The sequence below is a fragment of the Simochromis diagramma genome, unplaced genomic scaffold (assembly GCF_900408965.1).
Source record: "Simochromis diagramma unplaced genomic scaffold, fSimDia1.1 OVJJ01000216.1, whole genome shotgun sequence".
Taxonomy (NCBI): domain Eukaryota; kingdom Metazoa; phylum Chordata; class Actinopteri; order Cichliformes; family Cichlidae; genus Simochromis; species Simochromis diagramma.
The window spans coordinates 1,129,519-1,140,790 of NW_024386883.1; the positions used below are offsets into that span (position 1 = coordinate 1,129,519).

Genomic DNA, 11,272 nt, shown 5'->3' on the forward strand with positions numbered 1-11,272 from the left:
GTGAGCATTATTTGAACAATTACTCAGTAACATGCTGGCGTTGCGTAACAAAGCACGGTGTCATCTCGGGGTCCAAAGTACCGAATCATGTACTGATGAATCCTTTGCACAGTTTCACTTTCCAGCACTTCTTGTTAACTTTATCTTACAAATAACAAGTGATAATATGACAAAGTTTTGAATATTATGATGCAAGAAACAGTCCATATCAGCCAGATGTGGGCTATATTTAAATCATGAATTAAATATTACTAATTGATTAAACATAAATTCCAATACAATTACTCATGCAGGGGAACTTGCCTTTAAAATGAGAGGAAATAAGAGACACACAAGCTAAAAATACAATCTGATTCATAGATTTTGAAAGGTGAAAACAGATGGCAGACAGAAAGTCAGGCAGCAGTTTGACTCTCATTGTTTGTCCAGATTGCAAAAGCAGTAAAACCAGGCTTACTGGAGGTGGTTTCATTGTTTGTTTGGTTCACATTTATCCACTTTTTTCTGTTTCTGTTTCAATAAGGATTCATTAGTTAATGTACCTAAAATAAACATGCATTTAAACACACATGCTTAAATATGTATTTTTTATATTGGTGTGTTTATTAGCAATTCTCTTTTTAATCTCTGTACATATGTTTAATAAGACAGATTGCTCTCTTAGGACTGAATTGTGCTGCATACAGCTCGGCTGTACCTTTAGTATAATGACAGCAAAGCTTGCGATTTTAATGTTAAGCTATATCCCGATTAAAATGAAATGTAATGGTGCTAATAATAAACTTTATTTATGCAGGACTTTTCTTAACACAGTTAAAACGTACTTCACATAAATGCATTACGAAAAAAGGGGCCAAGAAGCACACACAAACATTAAAACAAGGTAAAAAATATAAGAATCTGTACGAATCTATTCAAACAGTGCCATCGAAAGTCTACTCTGTTCCTCACTTCTGACTCAGCTGGAAAACATCACGGCAGGACCTAACTGCAAGCGCTTGCATGGCCTACAAACACGCACATCAGTTCCACGCAGAACCCACACAGCTGAGAATGTGTGTGGGTTAAAAGACTGGAAATGTCTAGAGTATTGACAAACTAGCCATTGCACATGCTTTCCTATCGGGGAGATGTAGTTTCTATTGGGCGTGTTCTAGTCAAACCTGTTTTTCTCCATCAGCGTCTGGGCGGCACCTGACAGGATCTTATTACCGGAAGTTAGGTGTTTGTAGTCACCTGCGCTGATTCTTTAGGTAACAAGAGGTGTTTACTCGAGCTGGAAACGTCGAAATAAGAGAAATAGGAGTCGGTGAAACGGAGACCATTCGTTCTTTATTCGACACAAAGAAGATTTTTGCGTACTTTCGGCTTGTTTTACTCGAATTTTTAAAGGAGAACGCCGTCGAATAATAAACAAGAAACCCGACATGACTGTGAGAGGAGTCCTTTGGCTGCTTTTGTTCTCTGGCGCAGCAATAGGTGAGAAAACTTGGGATTTCTTTTTATTTATCTATTAATTTTTTTTAAATGTTTATTTATGTGCTGTTCTTTTAGTCTTTGTAGCCATTCAACAGTTGAAGCTCCGTGTTTTTTTTGTTTTTTTTTTTTGTTGTTTTGTTGTTTTTTTGCTTGTTTGTTTTTTCATTTTTAAAGAAGATAGTAATCTTGTTTTGCAGTAGTTTTTGCCAAACCGTAATTATAAGCTTAACGGTTCTTTAAAAATATGAGCAGGTTCAGTTACAACGCCCTAGTCTTGAGCAAAACCATGAAAGGCCATTTTGAATTATTACATGACTGGAATTGTCCTACTCTTAAAACATCTTAACCTTCCGTTTCCACACCACCATTACTTTTACACAAATGTAAAGATGTTTAGCGAGGCCATATTCAATCAAATGCAATTCATCAAAAGAGCTGCTATTTACTTTGGTAAGTTCTTAAGCAGTTTCCTGTCACATGCCCACTTTAAAGGGGTCAGTAGGTATCGGTCAGTATCGTTTGTCCTGTTGTAATTCTCTGTGAGGTGCAGTGTGTTTTATATACAGCACGGCTTTTTGATAATCATCTCTGCAGAAAAACAAACAAACAAAAAAGGTGAATCTTCATGAAAAAAAAGCTCTTTATGGAAAAGGTAGGTTAATAGTAAAAATAAGAAAACTGTGATCAGGGACAAAAATCAGTTTAGTTTAGTGATTCATCCAGATACCCCCCCCCCCCCCCCCCCCACACACACACACACACACCCCCAGACCTGAACAATATCTGTAATATTATTCGTACTTCCGCCTTAATTTAAATGTCATCTCCTCGTTATTCTGTATTTTCCTTCCAAGTTTCCTTCTGCTGCTTGATGGTCATTTGTGTAATAGTGTAGTTATCAGTTTTAAGTTTGTGTTGTTTGCTTTTTTTTTTTTTTTTTTTTTTTTTTTTTAAAGGTTAATATGGAGCTGCTGCTGCTTTTGTTGTTGTGATTGTTTTGCATACAGTTTCACATTTGTCATTATACACACGTTGAGCGGCTTTTTATCCTTTATACTGTCTCGGATTTTCTGAATTGCTTGCAAGATGTCAAGTATTTTCACATTAATTTTTCTGGATTGGTATTAACAGTAAACTCAAAGTCTGTTCAGGTTATCACGTGTGTATGTTACGTACAAAAATAAAACAACTCCCCCACAAACTTGTAATGAAGTGAGGATTTTCATCCCCTACCATTCCTCTGTAGCCTCTTTAAAATTTGAGCAATACAATAAGCACACTCTGCTGTATGAATCAAACTCTGGCTTGTCAGACGAGTTCCTTTAAAACTTGTTTCACTTCTCAGGTACATTTGCTGTCAGGACTTCTCAGTATGTATGTACACTGAAACTCTAAAAGTATGCAAACAAGGAAGTCATGGTGTGTTCTTTCAGTTTGCACTCCAACCTTATTTTTCCATCAAACTTATCTCGGTTGAGATTGCCTATAAGAAATGCCCACAGGCTTTAGGTTGGTCTGCCATGAAAACACATGCCAGCAGTGTATTTGTATCAATGTTAATCTGAAGTTTAGCTTTATTTTTATCAGCACCTTGTAAAAAAACGTGATGAATGCTCACAGAATGAATTTGCACTGAGTTAATAATTATCTGCCTTCTGCTGTAGTTGAAGCTTCTCTGTGCCACCTAAGCTTAGCAGACAGGGCAGTGGTTAATCATGTAACTCTAAAGTAATGGCAGCTGTGCAGTGTAATGTGGAGTGGGGCAACAGATGGACATGTGGTGTGACAGAGAAGCTTTTTACTGGCTGCATTAATGATTTAGTGTCCCCGAAGCTCCGCTGACGTGCCTGAAAAGACCCAGTTTCACTCAGAGAGCCGATAGTTTCACCGGAAGCTTCCTGGTTCAGCAGACAGGAATGAGCCACTTTTGTTTTGGTGTTTTGCTTGACCACTCCCTGAAAGCTTCTGAGCATGCTCCAAGTGTTTAGGCAAAGGGTGTGTTTTTCAATCCTCAGTGCTGTATGCCTGATTATTTACATAATGGAAGATTGTGGTCTACTGGGAATACCATATAATTTTCCTGGTAATACAGAGGGAGGACTTGGGTTTTCTGATCGTGGCCGTCAGCCTAGAATGATTATTTTAATTTATTTAAATGAATGAAAACCTTCGATTGATTTTTAGACACCATTAGGTCTCTTTTGTTAAACAAAGTACAAAAAAAAAAAAAAAACTTTGAAATGATGTTACCTTTTGAAGCCTGAGTAATAAAATCTCCTCCTGGCGTCTCTTCACCTATTCCTGCATGCCATGTTTGTGGAGTGTTAAAACTGGGTTTATTAAAACCCAATTTTCAAAGCAGCAAGCAGAGCACTATCTGTGTATGTGTGTAGGGTTTTTGTTCTTTTTTTTAATCTGCTTTTTGTGTTCAGCAAATGGTTGGCACAAACTTCCTATGCTTCACTTTTCAGACAGGTTAGACCAGCGGTCCCCAACCCCCGGGCCTCGGACCGGTATCGGTCCATGAGTCATTTGGTACCGGGCCGCGAGAGTTGAGGCTCAGGTGTGAAATGTATGGTTTTCACGGTTTTTATCGGTTTTCAGCGTTATTTTGTTATCGTTTCTATCGTTTACTCTGTTTTCCTGGGTCTTTTCACGTGTGTTATGAATAAATCTTCTTTTTTTCGGTACCAGTACTAGTTTTATTGTGTTGTGTTTATCTGCGACACCTTAAAGGCCGGTCCGTGAAAATATTGTCGGGCATAAACCGGTCCGTGGTGCAAAAAAGGTTGGGGACCGCTGGGTTAGATTACACAGAGTACATTGAGTACACAATGAGTATTTTTAAACCCAAAAGGTTCCTATCCTGCAGGGCCTATTGTTAGTGTGTGTTATCAATAATCTTTTTTTTAATTTTTCTTTTTCTTTTATAAACCATTATGGGGTCTGTGTGTGTCCAAGTAAATGGTAAGGATATTGCTTATAGGTTTATTCAGTAAGCTTATTGTATTTTATACACTGGCTTATTTTAATATTATGTTGTTGTCTCTTTTGGTCATGTATATATGTATTTTTTTTATTTACACTGACAGTGCACATGTAATGAAACGTGTATAAATTACATTTGCGTTTCAAGAGTGCTTGGCCCGTATGCAGCCATACACACAAGCAGCATATAGACAAAAGTATAGAGCCACCTGTATATTACGCATACAAGAGCTGCTTAGTTGTGGAAACCTATGCTGTAAAGCTCCTGGTGCACTTTTTTCTTTTTTTTGTGTGTGTGTGTGCTGATATTAATGCTAGAGGTGGTTTGGATCGCTGGTGACTCAGTAACTGCTTCCACACAGTAATAATAGCACTTACAGCTGATCATGGAACCAGGGGCACCTCCAGAATGTTTTCATAGGCGTGGCCATACGGGGGCCACTAAAAATGTTCGGGTGACACAACAAAAAACAGAATTTCCGGTTTTATTATGCTTTGGTCAAATATAGGTTACCTGGAAAATATAGCAAAAAAAAAAGAAAGAAAATAAGTTGATATCACTAAAAATATGAAAACCAAACAAGATTTGATGACTATCATCCTTAGGCCCCCAAGTTATTGTTTCTGTTACGAGTTAACTAACATTAGTTTATGTTAGTTAACTATTGGCTGCGACCGACCAACCAACCTGGTGATGAAATGTTCCGTGCTGACAGAAGATGACGCTAAACATGTTTTTAAAACTTTTACTTTAACCACTTCTTTCTTAAATAAGCTTCACAGACAGAGTTGCATCCATGTCAGCTTTTATGAACAGGGCTCCATGAAGTAAATTAGTCATGTATCGCTACATGTCCACTTCAACACTTGTACCGATCACTCATATCAAACCTTCCATTACACAAGTTATGCTTTCCCTGTTTTGTAGTTTATTTCAGAGACAAAGAATGGTAGCTCTATCATGACCGTGCATTCACTTGCATTATATTCCTTTAGGCTACAAGCCAGTTCGCTTAAAGGAAGGGAGTATTTTGGACTTGACACTTGATGCTGAGTGTTCTATTTATTTACTTGTTTTATTTTAATCTGTGTGTCTAGGTGTAAGTGGATATTCGGTCACTACTTCAAAGGCAAATGTACGAGCGGAAGAGAACACAGGTGAGTTTTAAAACAAAATTTTGAATACCATACCACCTTTATTTATAAAGCACTTTAAAATAAACCAGGGTTCACAAAGTGCTGTTCATGTAAAAAAATAGCATAAACAGAAAATGAAATCAAACATGTTAAAAATAGAGAATTTAAAAAAACAAAACAAAAAATGGGATTGTGAATGATTACCCAGGAAAATTGCAAGCTGTCTATGATGTGTCTGCTAAAATCACAGATTCAGAGGTTTTCAAGATGAAGTCCTATAATAAGACAAAACTGCATTTAAATAATATACTGCAGAATTATGCAGGTTAATGGTGTCACCACACAAGTTTCCCTCTCTCTTTCCAGGTGTGGATTTGACATGCTCATTTTCGGGAGACTTTGGTTCAAACATTTTACTTAGATGGAAGTTTAAGGACCGAAAAGGCTCTCAGGTGTTTGTGGTTCACGATGGGAAACCAACAGGTAAGTTTGACGTTTCTTTCTTTTAACTGACACTTTAATTAGTTTAACTAAAAAAACAAAAACACATGAGGCATGTGAAATAAAACCACAATTTTCCAAAAATTCTATTTTGATGTCACTGTTGACAAAATTCGGTGAATGTAACAAATATCATCAATATCAGTCACGGTGATCACATTGGTGCCTGTCATGGTCCGTTTTATTTGACAGATCCAGATTTAGATTAAAAGAAAAAACTAGTTCATTCAGCATTAATCTCGTTAAAATGACGTTAACGCCAAAACTGCATTAACGCGGAAAATCTCTGTTAGCGAGTTACCGCAGATCGCCCCATGCGTGGGGGCTGCACGGCGTTAACGAGCTAACTGCACTAACACGTTGACGAGCTAACGGCGCTCGCCGAGTTAATGCAGTTATGGCGTTAACGTCATTTTAATTAGATTAACACTGACAACACTAGAAAAAACCTTTTTCTGTGACCAACCAAATAACTTGTCCTGAAACCCATCTGCTGAATGTGGTGTCTGAATACTTCCATGTTGGTTGCGTAATGCTGCGTTTCTTCCACAGCGCCGTATGCTGACCGTTTGAATGTGTATGGTGGTAGCAATCTGAGATTCTCCAAAGTCACTCGTAAAGATACTGGAGTGTACACCTGTGAGATAACCAGCGCTGACAAAACCCAAGTTGGGGAAACAGAAGTGACTCTGACTGTTCTGGGTAAGACTATATATCACATTTACTTGCTGTAATGAAGACCGTATGTTGCCATTTATAAGTGGTCCAGATAAAAACTAAACATTTTGTCCTACAGTGCCTCCATCTGTGCCATTTTGTAAAGTCCCCTCATCGGTAACAACGGGCAGCACAGCCATCCTGTATTGCTCTGATGAAAGCGCTTCACCGCGCCCCACATACAGGTGGTACAAAAACAACGTTCTTCTGCCTGATAACCCTAGTAACGTTGCTGGCTTCAAAAACGCCACCTACAAGTTGAATTCAACCAGTGGCGAACTGGTAAGCTTTAGCTAGTTACATGTGTAACCTTTACTATGACTGATATGGTGTGTTGGCCTTTAAGTTTAAAATATACCTGTGTGGCCACAGAAATTTCCTGCTGCAGCCAAGATGGATACAGCTGACTACTACTGTGAGTCTGTCAATGATGCTGGCCCTGCTCAGAAATGTAGAGCTATGAAGATGGAAGTTCGTAAGTTCCTTTCACACTTTAAACTCCACAAAATGCTTTCGCCTGAGCCATTTCTTCCTTACCTCACAAAGAAAGTGTGCTGGTTCACCTTATTATGTTTCCCTGTGTTTTCTTCAAGGCGACCTAAACACCGGAGGAATTGTCGCTGGTGTAATAGTGGCTCTGCTGCTTGTGGCCCTACTGATATTTGCCGTTTGGTTTGCCAAAAAGAAAGGATATCTGCCTGGTTAGTTTTCCACATTATATTCAAATCAGACTTTTACCGTCCTCATTGTTCTGACGATGATCAGCGAAAAGTTAGTTTGTTGATTCAGGCAGGCAGAGGTCTAAAAAGTGTATCTGTAAGAAGTACTCTGTGCTGATGTTGTTTCCTTTCTTCCTATTACAGCAAAGAAAGAAAGGTAAGTGCATATTTCTATGCATTTAAATGTTACTTAACATTAGTGCTTTTGGTTTAATAATGTAAAAATGATAGCGATCTATATTTGGTGATGTCAATACTGTGTTTTTTTCCCCCTCATTTTTCTTGCAGCAGTCCAAAGATGAACCCGTCTTACCAAGCAGCACCTAGTGGTGGTGGTGATGATGTAAGTACAACGTTGCCTTTTATTCCACTAGCAGATTCATTGTTATAATAAGTACTTTTAGCTCTCGTTATAATGAAGTGTGCTTGGTACATTTGAACTTTGAAATTGCCAGAAAATTGAATTTTTTTTTAAATTGGAGTGTTACTTGAACCTTCTAAGCTAAACTAAATATCAGTTTGCTTTATCGAAGGTTAAATTTTACATCTGTTTTTTTTTTTTTTTTTTTTTTTTTTTTTTTTTTTTTTTTTGTGTGCAACTAGTCAGCATAAACTAACTCATGTGTCACATGTGATACACTTTGCATACAGGGCTAAAACATGGTATCTGTGCAAAAACGGATTAAGTAGAGCTTTATTTTGATTGTGTTGTTTGATATGCTTGTTTCTCAGGCGGATTTCACACAGAAGTCATCATTTGTGGTATAGTGTACGAGCAGCAGTGGCGACAGCAAGCGCTCTGAGCGAGATGTCTCTTAAGTGTGTGGTTTTCCAGGAGTTTGAAAGTTTGTACAATGCAGTTTTTATAGACCATTGCAATATATATATATATATATATATATATATATATATATATATATATCTTTTTTTTTTAACCTGAGCCAGCTACAGTAGTCTGTCAAATGCATCAACACGTGAGGTTCATGCAGCAACACCCTACAGGAAATAAGGAAATAGATAACTAATGAACCTTGTACTGTATCTCTTTACTGAAATAAACTGTGGCCACTAGTGACCTATTTTCAGCAGAGACCAATTTTCTGCTCATCACCGATGTGTGCTTTTCTGTGTGCTTTTTATCTTCTGTCTTATGAAGAACAAGATTTTAAAGATATGCGCTTACTTGTGAAAACAAGGTTAATTAGAGTACCCTTACACCACCACCAGCAGCAGTAAATGAATAAATATATTTATTTGTTATCTTTACATTGAGGACAGACGTATATTGCTGCATTTATTATATTTGCTTTCCCATCACATTCATTTCCGCTAGCACAACTCTCTTATCGGTCTTTGTGGGTTAGCTGAAATGTTAACAGAGCCTCAATATCACGGCCACGTTTTTAAAGGTGTTTTATTTTTTATTTTTTTAATTTCTTCTTTTTCCAACCACAGATCTGATGTAATGTACATGATAATTTTTTTCTCTCTTTCTTTGTAAATAAAACTAATTTTAAAATTTGGATAGCTTCTTGGGATTAAATGGTCACTCTTATACCCCTTTCACTGCAGGAAAATGGTTCAATACTGTTTCCAAATTCACATAATGACTTCAGTTTATTTTAGAGGGTATGTGTCTGCGTCTGTGCGCCTTTGGCAACTAAAGTCATGAACTGCTACATTCCGTGTGTGTGTGTGTGTGTGCGCGTGTGTGTGTGCGCGTGTGTGTGCGCGCGTGCGCGCCTTTCCTGCTTAGTAAAAAGGCTTCCACTTATTTGGCATAGAGCCTGTTTAGGAAGGGTGAGACTTAATGCTGAGAGTGCGCAACCGTGAAGCAGTATTAGCAGTAAGCTAGCACACCCACCAATTTCACCATGATTCACACTGGAAAAACTTAACATCCATTTTATTCCAACAAGGGACCGACTGTCAGGTCCCAACCAGTTTATTTTTGGCTAGAATGCTCTGAAGGCTTCAAGATTAGGTGTACAGCCAGTACTGAACCGGTTTCCTGTTAGTGGAAAAGGGGTAAAAGTTTACTTTGTGAATAGGATTCATGGAGAAGGTTGTATGAAGTCAATCCCTTGGATCTACTTGCTTCTGACACATTCAATTTTCACACAACATATCTTAATGAAATGCTGTATACCTCTGGACGCTAACATTTAGATAGTGGTGTTATGAGATCCGAGTATATATTGATGGCATTCGATATTTAAGTGGATGTTGTTTTGTCCTTTTTGTATAAGTGTATAATTTTTCTGTGTGCTTATTTATAATAAACTCTTTTAAAATAGGTCTACATTTGTCTCGGAAGGGTAATATTTAGCTTTTGTGTCATCTACAGACTGACTGTTTGACTAACCAACCCTCACTGACCCTATAAATACTGCTCTTTTTTTTTTTTTTATAAAAATTAGTTGTACTTGCAAATACATGCTGATCCAATAAAGTTAAAGCACATGTACATCAATTCCTTATAAGCCTATTGCCGCATGTTAGATTTTTTTTGTCTGCCATGTATAGACTAAAATGACAGTGGAACAGCACTTTTATTTTTGAAACTGGGGAAAGTTCATTATACCCTTCTCAAAAAATAAATAAAGGAACACTTTATATCATATGTGTGGGGGAAAATCATGCTGGATTTCTATTTTAATATAGATTGGGTAATGTGTTAGGAACGAAAGGATCAACCTACAGAGGGCTGAATTCAAAGATACTCTTAAAATTAAAAGTACATTTTACTAAAATTTCACTGTAGCAACTTAAATTGTACTCAGGAGTTAGACTGGACAGTCTAAGGTGCAACCTGGTGGCATTAGATAGACAGAAACGTAATGTCCCAGAGGAGTTCAGCTGGATTTAGATCAGGTGAACATGGGACCTGTCAATGTATTAATTCTTTCATCCTCCAGCAACTGCCTGCATACTCACCACATAAGGCCCAGCATTGTTGTGGACTCAGGAGGAACCCAGGAACCCAGGAACAACTGAACCAACGTAGGGTCTTACAGTGGGTCCACAGATTTCAACCCGATACTTACTGGTAATCAGGGTGCCGTTGCCTAATCTGTAGCGGCCTTTGCTTCCATCCATGGACATGCCTCTCAAGACCATCACTGACCTACCACAAAACCGGTCGTGCTGAGCGATGGTGCAGGCAGCATAGCATTTTCCACAGCTTGTCCAGACCCTTTCATGTCTGTCACCTCTTCCCATGTGTGAAAAGCACAAGGCAAAAACGTTGTACTTTCAATTTCTGGTATTCTATGGCAAATGCCAATCAGGCTCCAAGGGGCTCAGCAGTGAGCACAGGGCCACCTAGAGGACATAGGACTAACTAAGAAACCTCTCTGTTATTTCCCTGACCACATACAGTAGGTTTAACTAATTTAATCCAACACTTTGATTAAAAAGTGTTCCTTTTGGTTTTTGAGTAGCGTCCATCCACCAAGCAACAATCCAAAGCAAATGCTGCCCGTCAGCTTTGAGTATGGAGCGAGGAATCCAGGTCATCGTAAAACATTTTTGTTATAATTCTGAAGTTTTAACTGTTGTTTCAATTTATGACTATTGGGATGTATGGAAAAATATACCTAATGCTAAGTATGCGTGATGGACACGATGGGCAGTGGACTGAATAAGAAGTAAACATTTTTGTCCATTGAGCTGTATGAGACATGTCGCCCTTCATTTTCAATACATGGCCACACGTGCACAAATATATA

At 38.1% G+C, this 11,272-nt stretch overlaps 1 protein-coding gene across 1 annotated transcript; it reads left to right on the forward strand.

The window, feature by feature from the left end:
- The first annotated feature begins 1,204 nt into the window (after window positions 1-1,204).
- Window positions 1,205-8,429, forward strand: f11r.1 (F11 receptor, tandem duplicate 1). The gene is made up of 10 exons (XM_040032851.1): window positions 1,205-1,479; window positions 5,566-5,625; window positions 5,971-6,087; window positions 6,658-6,807; window positions 6,902-7,104; window positions 7,195-7,297; window positions 7,416-7,523; window positions 7,686-7,698; window positions 7,830-7,884; window positions 8,274-8,429. Exons 1-10 carry the CDS (start codon window positions 1,428-1,430, stop codon window positions 8,307-8,309), a joined length of 897 nt encoding a protein of 298 aa, XP_039888785.1. The 5' UTR covers window positions 1,205-1,427; the 3' UTR covers window positions 8,310-8,429.
- The last annotated feature ends 2,843 nt before the right edge of the window (window positions 8,430-11,272 follow it).

Bases quoted from the DNA above. Each gene is read 5' to 3' on its own strand.
- f11r.1 (XM_040032851.1), top strand. From the start codon at position 1,428: ATGACTGTGAGAGGAGTCCTTTGGCTGCTTTTGTTCTCTGGCGCAGCA. The intron at 1,480-5,565 runs GTGAGAAAACTT...CTGTGTGTCTAG, and splicing joins GTTCTCTGGCGCAGCAATAG to GTGTAAGTGGATATTCGGTC. The intron at 6,808-6,901 runs GTAAGACTATAT...TTTGTCCTACAG, and splicing joins AGTGACTCTGACTGTTCTGG to TGCCTCCATCTGTGCCATTT.